At 48.3% G+C, this 19123-nt stretch overlaps 1 protein-coding gene across 4 annotated transcripts in view; it reads right to left on the bottom strand.

Annotated features, from left to right (window-relative positions):
- The window catches only part of TTC39A (tetratricopeptide repeat domain 39A), a 56874-nt gene extending 46402 nt beyond the window's left edge, over positions 1-10472 (bottom strand). For 2 of the 4 annotated variants that reach the window (XM_055348658.2, XM_055348676.2), the window contains exon 1: positions 10322-10418. In XM_055348658.2, coding sequence (XP_055204633.1) covers positions 10322-10374 — 53 coding nt within the window. In that variant the 5' untranslated portion in view covers positions 10375-10418. Of the gene's footprint in view, positions 1-10321 lie in introns of all 4 variants that reach the window. The other 2 variants (XM_004025782.4, XM_055348663.2) reach the window with 2 other exon arrangements.
- Positions 10473-19123: the final 8651 nt, after the last annotated feature.

Below are 19123 nucleotides of genomic sequence, written 5' to 3'. Positions count from 1 at the left end.
TATAAATGACCTAGTGATGGTTGTAGTGGACCACTAGACACTACTTTCCTCCCCATTTCACAGATGAAAAATGAGCTCAGTAAGGGAAGCAGAAGAGCTGCCTTTAGAGCTGGAACTCTCCCCACACCATCACAGTGAACAGTGATGCTGGAGCCAGTCACCTGGTGAGTCAGCGCATCAGAGTGGCCCACCCCTCAGAAGGGCCCCACCCAGGCCGTTCCTGGCCCCCAGGAGCTCTGGCCCAGCCCCAGCACAGGGGAGTCTGTGAGTCACCATCATCATTTCTGCCTCCCCAACTCAAGTGACCTTACTTGGATCACCTGTGTGTCCCCACCTTGAGGTGACAGCTGAGCCCTGGCGATGGGAGAGCATCCTGAGTCCTGGGTGCCTTCCTCCTGTCAGGAGACCTGTTTCCTGGTGCGTTACACCTGGGAGATGCCAGGCCTGCTTTCCTCCCTCATTTCCTCCCTAACGTGCAAGAACAAATCACCAGCGTCACCACACCTCTCAATGGCCCTGAGAACTTCATGGACTGCTTTCACCTGTGCCACTGTCAACTTAAGAAGGCCCTTAATATGGCCGGGCGTGGTGGCTCATGCCTGTAATCCCAGCACTTTGGGAGGCTGAGGCGGGCAGATCACTTGAGATCAAGAGTTCAAGAACAGCCTGGCCAACATGGTGAAACCCCGCCTCTACTAAAAATACCAAAAAAAAAAAATAGCTGGAGGTGATCGTGGACACCTGTAATCCCAGCTACTCAGGAGGCTGAGGCAGGAGAATCACTTGAACCCGGGAGGTGGAGCTTGCAGTGAGCCGAGATCACACCATTGCACTCCAGCCTGGGCGACAAAGAGAAACTCTTGTCTCACAAAAAAAAAAAAAAAAAAAAAAAGAGCCCTTAATAAATACCTATTAAGTGAGCCCTTAGAATGCCCTAGAAAGTTTGTAATAGCATTACCTCCCATCCTACAGATGAGAAAATAGAGGCTTGGACCAACATCTAGCCGTAGCTTGAACCCAGGTCTTGATTCCTTATTCTCTAGGGAAAGGGGGAAGAAGAGAAGAAAGGAGGGGTGTTTTAAGTGGGAGAGGTCATAGAAATGGGAGATGCAAGCAGTGACACATGATGCCATTGTTGTAGAAAGAGCTTAAGCTGTGAAGTCAGTTCTGCCTCTACCTCTCAGAACCTCAGTTTTCCCATCTATAAACCTGGGATAATAATCCCAAACTCTCAGGGATGCTGTGCAGATTACTGAGCATTATTTGGGTGATTCCTTCCCCCTTCTCAGCACCCCTCCCAGCCCCTTCCCCCAGGCCTTTCCCTGGCATGAAGCGCCCCCTCCCCAACACCTGCAGTCTCTGCCAGCCCAGATCCCCCCTCTTCAGAGTCTAGAACCCTTCCTCTCTTGCTGAACTGGTGACTGTAAAGCAGGTTTCCTTAAAGCGAGTGAGCCCCGCCCTAGCAGGTTACAGGTTTGGGCTCATTAATAATTCACAAGTGAACAGGCCTGTCAACAAACGGCCTTTGGAGGGCTGTGACAGTGACAGATCTTAAATATTCTCTGGCAAAGTCCCCTAAGGAAGGATCTATTCCTGCTCCTTGGGCAGGCATGGACTCTGCCCCCCGCTAGCTCTGTGACCTTTGGCAAGTCACTGCCCCACTGTGGGGCAGTTTCCTCTTCCCACCAGATATAAAGGGGAGAGAAATTTGGGCCAAGAACTCATGGGCCCTCCCTGCTCTGAGGGTCTCTGTTCTAGGATCTGGGCTCTTCTACCCAAGTCTGGTCTCTAGGAGCTGCTGAAGGTAGGTCTAAAGAAGGAGCCTGGGTTAGCACAAGGGACCAAGAACAGCTCTAACTGAAAAAAGGGGTCAGAGCTCTAATGAGGGGTTTCCAGCATTGATGGCACCCTTTCAGGGGTCAGAACTTGGGATGCAAAGCCAGGAAGATCTGGATGGACTCCTGGCCCCACTATGTCCTAGCTGGGCAGTCCCAAGCAATTCATCCGATTAGAGAATAGTTCAGAGAGCAGGTTTGAAAGCCAGGGCTTGCACCTGACACCCTGGGCCAGCAACTTCATTTCTGAAATGGGGATGATGATGGCACCAACCTCATTAGGTTGTTGCAAGGATTAAATGAGCTACATATCTTCAGGGCAGATGAGCTACCTGGCACACTGCTGGTGACAATAGAAATTGGCTCCATCTGCCTGTAATCCTAGCACTTTGAGAGGCCAAGGCGGGAGAATTGCTTGAGGCCAGAAGTTGGAGACCACCTTCAGCAACATAGTGAAACCCCCGTCTCTACAAAAAATAAAAACTTAGCTGGGCATGGTGGCACACAACCGTAGTCTGCTACTGTCTATTATCCACACAGCACCAGGCCCATTTGACACTTAGGCCAGATCACATCACAACTCTGCTCAAAGCCCTGCAAAGGCTCCCCATGTTCCTCAGTGCAAAAACTAGTCTGTCTATGGCTCATGAGGCCCTGCACAACCTGTATGCTCCCATCATCTCCTGACATCATTTCCCTTTATTCCATCTCTTATTTCAGCCACACCAGCCTCCTTGCTCACCTCCAAATATGCCAGGCACATTCCCACCTCAGGCCCTTTGGACTTGCTATTCCGTCTGCCTGGAATGCTCTTCTCACACGATTCACTACTTCACCTTCTTCGGGTCTCAGCTCAAATATCACCTTCTCCGTGAGGCCTTTCCTGACCATTCTGTTTAATTTTTTTTTTTTTTTTTTTTTTTTTTTTAGAGATGGAGTCTCACTCTATCACCCAGGCTGGAATGAGTGGCACAGTCTCGGCCCACTGCAACCTTCGCCTCCCGGGTTCAAGTGGTTCTCCTGCCTCAGCCTCCCAAGTAGCTGAGACTACAGGTGCCCGCCACCATGCCCAGCTAATTTTTGTATTTTTAGTAGAGACTGGATTTCACCATGTTGGCCAGGCTGGTCTTGAACTCCTGACCTCAGAGGATCTGCCCGCCTCAGCCTCCCAAAGTGCTGAGATTACAGGCGTGAGCCACCGTGCCCAGCCCCTTTCTATTTAAAATTGAACCCCTGCCCCCATCCTCCCAGTTCTTCTGCCCTGCATTATTTTTCCACAGTGCTTGTTGTCATGTGACATCTTTTTATTTTGCTTATTCATTTATTCTCCCTCTCCCTATTAAACTGAGTTCCACAGGTAGGGCTTTTGTTTGTTTTGAGTGGGGTCTCACTATATCGCCCAGGCTGGTCTTGAACTCCTGGGCTCAAGTGATCCTCCTGAGTAGCTGAGACTCTAGGGACATGTGGCTGTGCCCAGCTTCAGGAATTTGTTTTTGCATTACTGTTTTGTTCTCTAATGTGCCTAGAACAGTGCCTGGCTCAATAAAAAGCCTTGCTGCCTAAACGAATTTGCTTGAATATGGAAAAATATGAAAAAAGCAGAACACAAAATTATCCACCGAATATTAAAAAGAAAACCCTGACATCTATGCATTTTAGGAAGCATGAAGAGATACTGAAGCCATTTCTGGGTGAGGCAGTACAATATACTGCTGGGAATAGGATATTTGACTCTGAATTTTGGCTTCTTCACTATAATCCAGGGCAACACTCTTCACCTCTTTGTGCCTAAGTTTCCTCCTGTATTAAAGTGGAGAAAGCAAGGCTTCCCTGGTCAGAGTTGTGTGGATTACAGATGCTGCTGCACGTCACATGCTGGCTGTTGGGGCACAGTCAAAGGCAGGTATCTTGCATTACAGATCACAGAGAAAGGGAAAGAGAGCATTCTAGAGGCAGCAGGCAAGTTCAGAAGGTGTTCAGGGGAGAGGAGCTGGGGCTTGGAGGGAGCAGTGGCAAGCAAAGGAGGAGAGAAGGGGAGAAGGGTGACCACCCGAGTGCAGCGCTGTCGAGTGGAGATTTTTTTTTTTTTTTTTTTTTTTTTTTGAGACAGAGTCTTACTCTGTTGTCCAAGCTGAGTGTAGTGGTACGATCTTGGCTCACTGCAACCTCCACCTCCCAGTTTCAAGTGATTCTCCCGCCTCAGCCTCCCAAGAAGCTGGGATTACAGGCACGCACCACCAAGCCCGGCTAATTTTTGTATTTTTAGTAGAGACAAGGTTTCACCATGTTGTCCAGGCTGGTCTTGAACTCCTGGCCTCAAGTGATCCGCCCGCCTTGGCCTCCCAAACTGCTGGGATTACAGGTGTTAGCCACTGCACCCAGCCTGATTTATCCTCCTTTGAGTGGCCTGTCCTGTGCTCAGGGTCAGCCCTTTGGTACACCTTTCAATCACCCAGATGTAAAGCAATTGCCCACATACTCATTTACTTAGCAGTTTCTTTCAACCTGAGATTTAGCTACTGTATGTATCTGAGGAAGGATGTTTCCTTAGCTTGAAATGAATTGAGCGGCTGCAGTGCTTCTTCTTGCAGGGTGTGGGGGCTGGTCAGAGCAGACCCTGTAAGAGCGAAGCTAAGGAGTAACACCTGAGGCTGCAGGAGGCAAAACAAATTTCACTCCCATGGGAAGAAAAGGAGCCAAAAAGAACAGAGTGTCTTAGCCCAGTTCCACGTAGATGGGGTCTCTGATGTCCCACCTAGTCCTAACATAATTGTCCTTTTGGCAGGGTGTCATGGGGCAAAGGACCAGCCATTTATAGGGCAGGGGAAGGATTTTACTTGAAAGTGGTAGATTTCCGCACTGCTGATCACCTGGGAAAGACTGATCTATTATTTTATAGCCGATCTTAGCATAAGAAAGGAAGCCTTGGGAATCTTGGGCTAAGAGAAAAATTCCTCTTTTTTCCTGGGAAAGAAGAAGATGTAGGAAGACACATTGGGCCCTCCCAGAAGTGGATGTTCTACAGGAAGGCTCCTTCCAGGATGGCTGAGGGGAGAGGGCCATAACATCATAAAATCATCTGTCCCTCACTCCCTTCTTCCTAAGGTGTTTTTAAAAGTTATAGCCTGGCCAGGCATGGTGGCTCATGCCTATAATCCCAGCACTTTGGGAGGCTGAGATGGGAGGATCACTTGAGGCCAGGAGTTCAAGACCAGACTGGGCAACATGGTGAAACCCCATCTCTACCAAAATAAATTAATAAATAAATAGATAAGTTATAGCCTGGCTTCAGTCGAGCTGCTGGGGAATTAAGGGAAAGGGCTGTCCCACCCATGGCATGGGGTGATTGCTATAGAGTGACAGTTTGCATCCTCCAACATTCATATGTGGAAATCCTTATGTCTAAGGTGATGGTATTAGGAGGTGGGCCCTTTGGGAGGTGATTAGGCCATGGGTGCAGAGCGGGATTGGTGCCCTTATAAAAGAAGTTCAAGAGAGACTCTTCGCCCCTTCCTCCATGTGAAGACACAGCAAGAAGGCACCAACTATAAGCCAGAAAGCAGGTCCTCATCAGATACTCAATCTGCTTTGATCTTGGACTTCCCATCCTCCCGAACTGTGAGAAATACATTTCTGTTGTTTATAAGCTACCCAGTTTATGCTATTTCATTATAGCAACCTGAATGGGAATGAATTAAGAAAGGTGATCTAGCAAAGTGCCTCAGCGACCATTCCCCCACCAGGCCAGGGTGGTGGTGGCAGTCAGGGAGAGAAGGGCTGTGTTTGGCAAGGCCACAACTCAGGAGAGTGGTGGGTGGCACAGGCCCTGAGAGGGGCCATGAGGGACCTTTCAGTTTTCAGATCTCAGAGCATGAAAAACAGCAGGGGGACTCAGAGGAATGGGCAGGGTGCTCCAAATATATCGTAATTTGGGTATGTCATGAAACTACAGCTTTAAGGCCTGCTCAGTGGTCACATTTGCTAAATGCTGCCCTCCTCCTGCATCACCGCCCCTTCTCCTCCCCTCCTCTCCAGCCCATTGGCTGAGTGAGGAGCCTCTTCTTACTTGACCCCACCTCTCAGGAAACAGTGATTGGTTGAAGGAAGCACCAGTCAGAGTAGTCTCCTGAGCTTTTTCAGACTAAAGCTGGTGAAGCCCTTCCTCTTATAATCATCACTCGCGCTGGTATAGCAGCGTGCCGTGCAGTGCTTTACATAAACTAACTCATCCGATCCTCACAACAATTCTGGGAGGTGAGTCCTAACATTACCCCCATTTTACAGATGAGGAAACTAAGGCACGAGAAGCTAAACAGCCTGTCCAAAGTCATACTGTTAGAAAGTCTCAGAGTCAGGCTTCAAAACCAGCCTAAGGCCAGGTGCGGTGGCTCTTGCCTGTAATCCCAACACTTTGGGAGGCCGAGGCTGGTGGATCGCTTGAGGTCAGGAGTTTGAGACCAGCCTGGCCAACATGGTGAAGCCCCCTCTCTACTAAAAATACAAAATTAGCTGGGCGTGGTGGTGCATGACTGTAATCCCAGCTACTCGGGAGGCTGAGGCAGGAGAACCTGGAAGGTGGAGGTTGCAGTGAGCCGAGATCGCACCATTGCATTCCAGCCTGGGCGACAAGAGTGAAACTCTGTCTCACAAAAAATAAACCACCCCCCCACCCCCGGCCCACACACACACCAAAAAAACAAAACCAGCTTATGTGGCCCCAGAGTACTTCTCGCTGTTTTGATTTACCATCCCAGGACTTGAGCTTGGAAGCTGCTGACAGCCATGCCTTGTACTGAGTGGAGAAGCAGGTGAGCGTTAGGAGAGAATAGAGCTGGCCACAGACAGAAACTGCTTTGAGAGGCAGAAATTTTCAGGAAAGGACAAAGCAACTCAACCTCAGATCACAGATTTGAAGATGTTACAGGAAATGTGGTGTGCTGGCAGAACTGAAGTTGCAACCCAAATCTATTTCTCAATGACCCCCAAAAGGACCTAAATGTTCCAAGTTTGAACCCCTCCATAACTGATAGTGGGACAAAGGTTGCTTGAATGTCTTTCAAGTTCTTGTCACCAGGGATTGAGGATCTGAGGGACCACAATGTGCCTCTCACACTAGAGCCCTCTCCCACCCCTTACAGTCACCCTCAGCAACAGGGGGCAGAGTAAAGTCCTGGGATTAAAAGCTTCAACACACACACACACACACACACACACACAAACTTGAAATTTTAAATCACAAGTCTGGGAATCACAAATGCTTCAACTTGCAGGATCTGAGAATCACAGAGGTCAAAACTCAGCACTGGCCTCAAGTCCAAATTCATTCCCAAGGAAGAGACCTCAAAGCCACCCAAGGATTCCTGCCACCAAATTAGAAACTCCCAACCTAGAAGCATCTGAGAGCTCCTCCAGCTCAGGCTGAAACCAAGAGCAGGAATTCTGACTACAGCAGCCCTAGCAGGCCTCCAGCCTCCTTGGCTGGGCCTCTCCATTCTTGAGGAGGCCCCTCCCTCCCACAGCAGATCTGCCACTCAATTACTCTCTCTAAAGCAATCTGCCTGTCTGCACATCCCCTTTTATTTTTGGTGCTGTCTCCTACCACAAGTGGGGGCTATGGTATGGCTAAGAAGGGCCTGATTTGTAGGCTGAGTAGGGGGCGGTCCCCATTGTAAGATGCATGGGCGTTAGGAACAGTCCCCTTTCCTTTTCCCAGCAGTTCCCAGCTACCCAACCCTGGTGCCTGGAATCCCACCATTGACTCTCAAGCCTTTCAGAATCCCCTCTGCTCAATGCAAATACCCTGGAAGGAAGATTACCTCATAACAGTACCGAGAAAGAAGTGAACACCGAATATGCCCCAGTGACTGTTAGGTCCTTTACAAATGACTTCAATAGATCTTTCCACAGCTCAGAGAGTAGCTATTATTTTACAGCTGAGGAAACTGAGGCTCACACAGATCAAACAATGAATCAATGTCAAAGAGCCAGTAAGTAAGCGGCAGAGCAGGGGTTGAGCACCCCTCCACATCCCCATCCCCCCTGCCAAACTCTTTGCCCTTGGCTATGCTGTGGGACACAGGGTGGTGTGGTGGGCGAGGGGTGAGGGTGGAGAGGTCACAAGGCCTGAGCTGGGAGAATGGAGACCCAGGTTTGAGCCTTGGGTGTGAGACCTTGTGTGGTCAACTGGGAGTAAAGAATTCTCTGGGTATTTGTGTCCAGCAAGTTCCAGCTGAAGCACAAAGGCGCATGTGTGCAGGCTCACAATGCACTTCCTCACACAGGCCCATTGGGGGATGCAGAAGCCTCTGCTTGACCAGAGGCCACCCCTACACCTTCTCCTCAGCCTGTCCATTCACTGCTTCTCATTTCTTCCTTCTTAGCGTCTATCTCCCATTCCCTCCATTCTCCTAACCCATACCCCAGCATCTCTCTCCTGGACCACCACGCCAGCCTCCCCTCTGCTCTCCCTGCACGCTGAGAGGTGCGTAACATACATACACGGGAGACCCCGAAGGCTCCCTGGTGCCCACAGGACAATGCACAACTGGATTCTCCCAGGCAGGGCAGGTCCTGGAAGGCAAGAAAGCCATGTGGCCAAGGGATCTCGTGCTCCTCAGAAATCATCCCATGTCCTCATCAAAACTGAAATGCACTCTGAGCCCCATTATGTGCTGTGCTCTGGGAACATGGGGACAAATGAGCCCTGTCTCCTTTCCATAAGTAGTGGAGAAACAGAAAAGGAGGAGGTGACAGTGATCCAGCATTGAAATGGTCTGTCCACAAAAATCCTTTCTCCATAGGACAGCGTGGTCAGCTTTAAATAAGTAAATGCCCTGCTAAAGCCCTCCAGTGGCTTCCCACCACACAGTGAAACCTAAATTCCTGGTCCTGTTTGTTCTGGCCAGCCTGCTTCCTGGGTCTCAGTGATCTTCCATCACTCTCCCTCCTTTCTTCTCAGACACAGCTCAGGGTTTGATGTGAGCTATCCTGCCTGCAATGCTTCAGCACTGCCAATTTTACTGGGCATAACATTGCCTTATTGTATGTCTCGCCCAGCACCTATTTCTGATGTTTACTTGTTTGTCTACTTGTTTATGTCTCCCTTACTAGAACCTGGTCGCCAAGAGCAGGACCTGAATATCTGAAGTAACACCATACCTGCAGTGCCTAGTACAGTGCTGGCCCAGCACACAAGTGCTCAACAATGTGTGCTGAAAGGCTGAATGAGAGTCACCAAAGGGTGGTGGAGAGCCATGGAAGGGTTTTATTTTCTTTAATGTTTTTTCCTTTATTGATATAGAGATAGGGTCTTGCTATGAGGCCCAGGCTGCTCTCAAACTCCTGGGCTCAAGCGATCCTCCCGCTGGGATTACAGGCATGAGCCACCACGCCTAGCCCATGGAAGGGTTTTAAAGTAGAAAATGGCTTGGTCTGGTTTGTGCTTTAGAAAGGATGTGTGGAAAGGGAGAGACAGGAGGAGCTGGGGAAGGGGGCCTGATGCAATAGTCCAATGAGAATAAACAGCTTTGAGAGAAGTTGGGAGGTAAAATCAACAGGACTTGTAGACGGGGGTGGGAGAAAAGTAGGGAGGTGTCAGGGATGACTCCCAGGTTTCGGGCTTGCGCAACTGGGTGGATGACCATTCACTGACACGGGGACACCGGAGGAGGAACAAGTTTGGGGCTTGCCAAGTTTGAGGTGTTCATAGGACAGTCAGATGGAGGTGTTGGGAGGACAGTTGGATTGCCCTCTCCATGGCACAGCAGGGTGAACTTTAAAGATGTAAATATGAAGGGAAGGGCTGAACCTCAGAAGATGTAAATATGCGGGGAGGGCTGAACCTCAGAAGAGAGGTCAGGGCTGTGGTCCCCTCTCACAGGAACACAACTGGGGCGCACTAACTTATCCCGGAGGTAGGGTCAGCTAGGGAGGTGGCTGACACACCCTGGAGGGCTCGCCTTGGAGGAGCTGGGGTGCACATAATTCACCCTGGACTGGGACTGGAACCCAGGACTTCCCCCACCTGCTCCTCGGATGTGGACAACCCCTCAGGCACACAGCGCCCTGGCTTCATCTGTCCGGGCACACAGCGTGCCCACACTTGGCTCATGCAGACCTGAGGAGAACCAGGTGAGAGGATGGAGGGTTGAGCGCAGACGCCGCTGCCCAAACCTGACCGCCAGCCCCACCTGAGGTCTTTCTCACCGAGCTGCCTTCGCAGATGGCCCGCGTCTTGCGACACTGAGCGGCGCTCAGGTGGGACCGCGTCTACCCTCCCCAGTTCCCGCCCTGCTGGGGGCGAGGACAGAGAGCAGGGGGCGCGCGGCGCTGCCCCTCTCAGGCCTCCGGCCGACCCCCACGCCCAGCAGCCACACACCCTTTTCCCAGCTGTGCCTCTCAGCTGTTTCCCCGACGTCGGCTGGGTCCTCCGGCGGCCCCTTGGTCCCGTCCGCGCCTTCCGCCCAGTCCCCACCCCTGCCCGGTACCTGCGGTCGCTTTTCCGGGAGGCCGCCTCCTTCCAGGTGGTCAGAAAGGCCATGGGCGCGGGCCGGGCTCGGACGGGGCCGCGGGCGGCCCCTCGCGGCGGCGGCGGCGGCGGCGGCCGTGGAGGCTACAGTGGCAGCACCTGGACGGGGCGGGCGGGGCGGGACCCGTGGCTCCTCCCCGCCCTGGACCTGCGCCTCCCTGCCCCAAAGTGGAAGGGCTTAAGTGTCCCTGGAGCGGGCCTGAGGTCCCTGGGCAAGCCCACTCCCACCCAGAACCAGAAAGGACCCCAAACACTCTGAAACCCCTCATTGGGCACCGGGAGAAACGGAGCTCCAGGCTTTGTCCAAGGTCACGAGGGGGCCAGCGGCCGGTCCCACTCGGTCCAGAGCCCAGCCTCCAAACTGACGGGCCACACGATGGCTTTACCAGGGTCCCTGCGGGACATAGCAGCACCACCAACCCTGTTCCCTCCTCCCTACATACAGAGCCAGCTTTGCTAGGGCCTCGCCGGAATGGGGTCAGAAGCTCGGGACTGAGTCAAATGCTGGGCACAGAGCACCAGCAGCAGGGGGCTGATGGGCAGGGAAGTGGAGAGCAGCTGTCTGGGCCTGAGGGTGGAGGCTGCAGGCCAGGCCAGGCCCTGGAGTGACCCACTTCACCGACTTCTGAGTCCAGTACCCCGTGGCAGGTCGGGGGACAGAGGAGAATGAGCCACGGCCCCATCTCCAGTGTAAACTTTCTTTGAAGCCCCACATTTCATCTTAGGCCGCGTACATTTTTGACTTTTATTTTAAATTACCACCACCAAGCAGAATCAGCTCTGGAGCAAGGGGATCCCCTGGCGTGCAGTCCAGGGGCTTTTATGGGAGGCCCAACTAAGGACAAGGAGCAGGGGAGCACCGTGAGGAGACATTTGAGAAGGCCTGCTCCAGCTCCAGTGTGAAGAATGGATTCAGGGACCCCTGGAGACTTAGCTCATCAGAGAAGGTGGGGGTTGAACACAGGGCAGGGGCAGGGTGGCTAAGGCCCATTTTTGTTTCCTTTTGGGCTGGGTCTGTATCCTAGGTACTTGTGCAATACAAATTTCGTGTCCAATAAGTGGTGACTGGTTTTCACATGTCAGGTGTTCTCTCATGTGTCAAGCCCTGAGCCAGGCAGTTTACACCAATTCTTATTTATCTGCATCTTGTTACATACTCACTCATCCCCATTTTACAGTTGATGAAACAGGTTCAGAGGGGTGAACAACCTTTCCTGAAACCAAGTTGTGAAGTCAGGTCTTACACCCAGGCTTCTCTGCCCAATCTGGTGCTTTCCTCCCACCCTGCCTATGGACCATGGGTGGGCTGAGCACGGAGTGGGAGGCCCTGGGCAAAGCTGCCCAGAGGGCAGAGGCTCTAAGGACCATCTGGGCAATTTCTCTCACTCTTCCCTGGTAGGCAGCAGAGAACATATGACCTTTCACTCATATCCTGGTCTTTGCAGATCAACAGGGGCCGGGGAATACTGCTTATCTGATCACAAAGCTAGAGCTTCTAAATCTGGAAAATCCAGTTACAGTATGCCCAGGGACCCAAACCCCTTAGTCCAGAGCCTTGTCCAGCTTGGCCAGCACTGAGCACTTAGCCAACTTTCTCCTGGGTTCGCAGGCAAGAAGAGCCACAGGACCTCAGAAGCCTGACCTTCTATGGGCCCAGAGCCCAGTTTACTAAGAGGATTAATCTCACCGAGCCTGTCAGCCCACAGCCAGCACCACTTCCTCCAGGAAGCCATCCAGGATCTCCCCATCAAAGCGGTCTCTCCGTTTTCAGAGGATACATTTTAATTTGTCTCTCTCACAGCATTTAGCATTACATATTTTAAAATCCTTGTATAAGTTATTTACAATGGTATTTCAGATTTCTCTCTGAAGGTACAGATAGTATCTCATGTGTCTTCTACAGAGCTCAGCACTATTGCTATACATAGTAGGTACTCAATGGTGAGTAAATAAAGAAGGAGCTAATACCTATCAAGCTTCTACCCAGTGGCAGGCACTATGCAGAGAGACTTTACGTATCTACCTCTAATCTAGACAACTGTTTTAAGAATATTTGGGTCAGAAGTTTAGAAATGTTCCTAAGATCAAATCAGGAGCTGGGATTCAATCCCGGGGTTCTTAAACTTCAAGGCTTGTTTCTTATTCTTCTTCCTCATCTGTTTAGAATTATGTTACTTGGGCACTATTTTACACTCTTCACATGTGCCAACTCATTTAGTCCTCAAAATAATCCTAACATGTATGTTCTTTTACAATCCCAATTTTATAGTTGAAAAAGTGAGGCAGGTAGGAATTAATTTGCTCAAGATCACACAAACTAGTTAAGTGGCAGAGCTAGGACTCAACACACAGCCCGACTTGAGAATGTATATCTTAACCCCAGCCCTAGTTTTCCTGCCACGCAAGCTATTAGATGCACAAAGCATTTACAAGCCACTTTTTCAAGCTTATTTTGAATCATGTAATAAACCCAAGGTAGAATAGGTTTTATTCTTCCCGTCCTCCCTTCCACTGGAGCCACACTGCTTAGGTTAAAATCTTGGCCCCACCACTAGGTATCTGCACAACCAGGCAAGTTACTCAACCTCTTTGTGTCATTTTCTTATCAGTAAAATGAGGATAACAGCACCTATTACAAGGGTTGTTGTAAGGATTTAATGCAAGCAAAACAGAACAGTGCTGGACACATAGTGTGTGTTACCTGCACCTCCTATAGTGATAGTTTTATCCAGAATCAGAGGGCAATGAAGTGTTCTATATAAATGAACTTTCAAGACAACTTTATTCAGATTCACATTTTCCGAAAATGTATTGTTACCTCTTCTGTCTTTTTAAACATGGGCATGGCAGCTTTTAGTGTGTATCTGCCATGTAACAGAAACCATGACTTTGTATCCATCATCTTTTTTTTTCAGAGTGTCTCGCTCTGTTGCCCAGTCTGGAGTGCAGTGGTGTGATCACAGCTCACTGCAGCCTCGAACTCCTGGCTTCAAGTGATCCTCCCACCTCAGTCTCCTGAGGAGCTAGGACTTCAGGTGCATGCCACCATGCCTGGCTAATTTTTAATTTTTTTTTTTTTTTTTGGTAGAGACAAAGTGTTGCTATGTTGTCGAGACTGGTCTGGAACTCCTGGAATCAAGCAATCCTCCTGCCTGGGCCTCCCAAAATTCTGGGATTACAGGCATGAGCCACCACACCCAACCTGTATCTATCATTTTTAATCCTGGCAACAACCCTGTAAGGGAACTGTCATCCCTGAGGACCAGAGAGGTTAACAGATTTACCCAAAAACACACAGCTAGGAAATGGTAAGACCAGAAGTTAGGCCCATGTTTATAAAACTCCAAGGTCTGGATTCCCTCTACAAGGCCAGGAACCTGCTCAGGAAGCTGAGATGCATCAGGGTTTTCTTTTGCTTGTGTATGGTTAAGGCAGCATGCTACAAGGGAGCAAGGGTGGAGGGCTCCTAACCTGCTTCTACGTATTCTAGGTCCAGAGTTTTGATTCAATTAAGTACAGCCACTACCCCATCCAGGTCTCTATATGTCACAGTGCCTAGAAGGATCTTTAACTCATGTAGAGGCCCACAATCTGGAGGAGAACAAATCAGGCTTGTCTCAGTCCTGACAAGTCCAATCATCATTAAAAGGCCCATAGGCTGAGCAAGTAGTTCAGTTCAGTCTCTCCTGTGTGTCTTATAGAGCCTTGGAGGGGTGTGGGGTCTCCACTGTGCTCGATGAGGGCCTAGGTTGCTGAGTCTTGCACACCTGCTCTTAAGGGCAGTCCTTAGAGCATAAGTAGCCGTAGAGAGCAAAAGGCAGTCCAGTGTGGTAGAAGAGTAAGTCTCACCGCTGAGGCACCTGGGCTGGAACCTGGCTTGTCCAGTTGTGAACCTTTCCTAGGTTGGGGTTTCTTGGCCAAATCGCTTCCATCTCTCTATACCTCATATTTTCTATTTAAGAGTCATGAAGAATAAATTATACATATATTAAGGACCTTAGTGCCAGGCTCAGAGAAGGTCCCCAGTAAGTGTCAGCTTTTTCCCATTTATTTTCCTTCCCACAAACTAACTCAATCCTTTCAAGTTCTGACTCCAGAGGAAACAGAAAGGAGAGGCTGTAACTAAGCCCTTAGGTCTCAGGCAGCTGCACACATTCTATACACTTAGTGCAGTGGGGAAGGAAAAATGGGTGGGGTCTTTCTGTAGATTCCCCCCCTCCCATGAGATAATCTTTTATATCATTCACCTGGATACATAACATTAGGACTTACATTCCTTTGGAGAGATTTTAAAAAATAAATGGCTTTCAAACATTTTATTTTGTGACCCAGTACATATTCAATAACGAATTCTATTTAATGATTTTAAAAATGATGCTCATTAACATACTGAAAAATTTACATATAATGGATCAAAGCAGAGATATGCAAAGTCACCCCAAAGAGGCATTATAGTTACCCGACCAGCCAAACCAGACTCTAACCTGATTAAAGATATTAATCTGAAAAATGTGTCCATGAGAGGGGCCCAGGCATCCCTGGCTGCAAAGATCAAGCAGCGCCTCAGAGAGAGGAGGTATCCAACCACCAGCAAGGGAGGAGTCATGTTCAACCAATTGTGGGCACTCCAAGCCCTGTGACAACTTTATTTTTACTGGAAAGTGACATTCTGGTCTATCAGTCCCTGTGAAATTTCTTAATAGAGATCTGTCTCTGTTTTATTGATGAAAATCAGGTTTCTAAACTTGAAGGTCAGACGTTGGACCAGGCTTAATTCACTCAAGTAATGAATGCTACTTAAATGAGGCCTCCTAGGAGACTGCTGGCCTTTTCCAGTGAACACAGCCCTAACATCAAATGATGCGGCCTTGTGAGAGCTGTGCTTTTAACAAAAAATTCCAACAGTCACCATGTATGCTTTTTAGTAATGCTAGTAAGGAACAGAATACTATCTTCTGGGGACACCTCCTCTGGGAAGACTTCCCCAATCCTCTCAGCTAGAACTATTCTCTCCCTGCTCTGGGCATCCCAGCACTCCTACAGTATCCTCAGTACGCAATGCTGTGAAATTATGTAAGTAGATGCCTATCTTTCCTACTATACCACTAATGGCAAGGCCCTCATATGAGTCTTCTCTGTCCCTGGCCCACGTAACAGATCTTAGCAAAGGTCAATAGAATAATGACTTTCTCACTGTGCATTTTCAAAACTAAGACAATAGAGACCTTTCTGGAAGTAAAAGGTACATCATAGATCCATGCATAAAAGAAAAAAAGTATCTTAATGTATTTTTTTTTCCAGCAGAACAGAGTAATTGAACACGGATTTTCGAGTCAGAATGCCTGGGTTTTTTGGGGTTTTTGAGACGGAGTTTCGCTCTTTCGCCCAGGCTGGAGTGAAGTGGCGTGATCTCGGCTCACTGCAACCTCCACCCCACCCACCCCCCACACCTGGTTCAATCGATTCTCCTGCCTCAGCCTCCCAAGTAGCTGGGATTACAGGCGCTCGCCACCACGCCCAGTTAATTTTTTTTGTATTTTTAGTAGAGACGGAGTTTCGCCACGTTGGCCAGGCTGGTCTGGAACTCCTGACCTCAGGTGATCCACCCGCCTTGGCCTCCCAAAGTGCTAGAATTACAGGCGTGAGCCACCACGCTCAGCCAACTGCCTGGACCTGGGTTTGAATCCTAGCTCTGATGCTTTTTAGCTCAGTGATCTTGGACAAGTTATTTAACCTCTTGTACTTCTCAGCCTTCTCATCTGTAAACTGGGAATAACAGTACCTAACTTAAAAGCATGTTATGGAGGTTAAATGAATCAGTATATATAAAGTACTTTAAATAGTACTGGGCACTAAGTACTATATAAGTGCTAACTTGCAATTATTATTTTTATTTTTGGAGAGAGAGTCTCACTGTCACCCAGGTTTGGAGTGCAGTGGTGTGGTCTTGGCTCACTGCAGCCTCCATCTCCAGGGTTCAAGTGATTCTCCTGCCTCAGCCTCCAGAGTGTAGCTGGGACTACAGGCATGCACCAACATGCCCAGCTAATTTTTGTATTTTTAGTAGAGCCTGGGTTTCACCACGTTGGCCAGGCTGGTCTCAAACTCCTGGCCTCAAGTGATCTGCCCACCTCGGCCTCCCAAAGTCCTGGGATTACAGGCGTGAGCCACCATGCCCAGCCTGCAATTATTATTTTCAAAAAGTGTCTATCCATAAGAAAGATTAGATGTTACCAAGAAGCAGAATCCACAGGTCAAGTATAGAATGACAAGGTACTCTGCAACAGCACTGCAGAGTAAATGAATGGACTTAATAAAACTTGTAAACAAAAGAGACTTAGTTATCATCTACTCTAGTGGTTCTCAAAGTGAGGCCCCTGAGTCAACATCACCATCACCTGGGAACCTGTTAGAAATGTAAATTTGGGGGTCCAACTCTACAACCTACTGAATCAGAAATTCTGGGGCTAGAGTACAGCAATCTGTAGTTTGACATGCCCTCCAGGTGATCCTATTGCTTGCTAAATTTTGTGTACTCCTTTTCCCTTACCACCTACATCTAATCAGACCTCAAGGCCTGTAAATTCTCCTAAATCTTTCTCAAATTGGTCCCTTTCTCTCAGTCCCAGCCACAACCACATTTTTAGTTCTTACCATCTCACCTGCATGACTGCAACAATCTTCCACCTGCTCTCCCTGCCTTACCTGATTTTCTTCTAAGGCAATTCCCCAAATCACCACCAATGAAATATTTCTTATAAACACAAACACCTCAGTCTTTTGCCCACAAACCTACTCTAGTCACACTGAGCTACTTCAAACTCTTCACAACTTACTTTGCCTCCCTTTTTATGTACTCTTGCCAGAGCCTTGTCAGTACTGATAAATTAGTTTTCATTTTTTCTAGCCTTTTGGTTTTAAATCTTGTATTTAAAACAAGGTTGGGCTGAGCCATAATCCCAGCACTTTGGGTGGTTGAGGAGGGAGTATCACTTGAGTTCAAGGCCAGCCTGGGCAACACAGTGAGACCTCTATTTCTACTAAATAAATAACTAGGTCCAGTGGCATGCACTTATAGTCCTAGCTACTTGGGTGGCTGAGGCGGGAGGATCCCTTGAGCTCAGGAGTTCACAGTTACAGTGAGCTATGACTGTGCCACTGCACTCTAGCCTGGGCAACAGAATGTGGACTCTGTCTCTACAAAAAAAGAAAAACTAAAAGCAAGGCTGGCTACTCCCCCCATATACTTATCACTTACGATAACACTAATAATCGTAAGTGCTTTCATGTGTCAGAAACTGTTCTAAACCCTCATACGAGTTAAATACAAGAATGAATGGGAAAATGTTTTATAAGATGCCATGTATAATATAGGTTTATTCCATTAATTCTCAAGAACAGTGATTACATGGATTATTCCTTTTGTGACACTGCTCCTCTGACTACTCATCATTAACAGGAATACAGAGTAGTGGTTAAAACTCTGGAGCCCATCTCCTAGGTTCAAATTCCAGCTCTACCACTTACTAGCTGCATAACTGTGGCCTAGTTTGGGTTCCTCTTCTGTAAAATGGAGAAGATAATAGTACCTGTACCTTTCATGGTTACTATTGTGAGGATTAAATAAATTAATAGTAAAGCATTTAGGATCATGCCTGGAGCTTAATAAATGTTATTTATTATTATTTATGATGTCCTGTTCCTACCATTTCCTATAAGTAAATTTTTTCTTCACACAAAATAAAACAAAGCATGGTAAACTGAAAAGAGTATCACGCTTAGGACTAGACAGACCAGGGTTCAGTTCCTGGCTCATCTTCTCATCAGCTGGATGATTTGAAGCACATTATTTTAAGGTTTTTGAGACTCAGTTTCTCCATTTCTAAAACGGGCTAACAACAATATCTACTACTTAGAGGTATTGTGAAGATTAAACAAGAAACAAGAAGACACACATAAAATGCCTAGTAGAGTGCTTCATTTATAATGTACATTCAACAACCAACAGCTCTTTTCACTATTAGTAATACTGTGGTTGAATTTGCTTATTTAAAATAAATAATAAAAAGTTATCAAAGCTAAATCCTTTACAACAATCCTGTGAGTTAAGTACTGTGATGTACATTAGATGAGGAAAATGAGGTTCAGGGAGGCGAAATAACTTTCTCAAAATCATCTTTACATTACATCCTCAAAAATGGCAGAAAGAGATTCAGTCCCAGTACTGTATGAGTTTATCAGAACACAGTGCCTTCCAAAAGTCCATGTCACAATTTTTTTTTTTTTTTTTTTGATACAGAGTCTTACTCTGTTGCCCAGGCTGGGGTGCAGTGGCACAGTCTTGGCTCACTGCAACCTCCACCTCCCAAGCTCAAGCAATTCTCCTGCCTCAGCCTCCCAAGTAGCTGGGAATACAGGCACCCGCCACCATGCCCGGCTAATTTTTGTATTTTTTATTAGACAGGGGTTTCACCATGTTGGCCAGGTTGGTCTTGAACTCCTGACCTCAGGAGATCCACCCACCTTGAACTCCCAAAGTGCTGGGATTACAAGCACAATGTTTTTTTTCTTTTTGAGACAGGGTCTTGCTCTGTTGCCTAGGTTGTAGTACAGTGGCGCAATCCCAGCTTCTTGCAGCCTCACTGGGCTCAACCGATCCTCCCACCTCAGCCCCCAGTAGCTGGGACTACAGACACGCACCACCACACCTGGCTAATTTTTGTATTTTTTTTGTAGAGACGGGGTCTCACCATGTCGCCCC

The sequence above is a fragment of the Gorilla gorilla genome, chromosome 1 (assembly GCF_029281585.2).
Source record: "Gorilla gorilla gorilla isolate KB3781 chromosome 1, NHGRI_mGorGor1-v2.1_pri, whole genome shotgun sequence".
NCBI classification, from domain to species: domain Eukaryota; kingdom Metazoa; phylum Chordata; class Mammalia; order Primates; family Hominidae; genus Gorilla; species Gorilla gorilla.
Note: the sequence above shows the minus strand (reverse complement) of the source record. Positions and strands in the feature narration are given on the sequence as shown.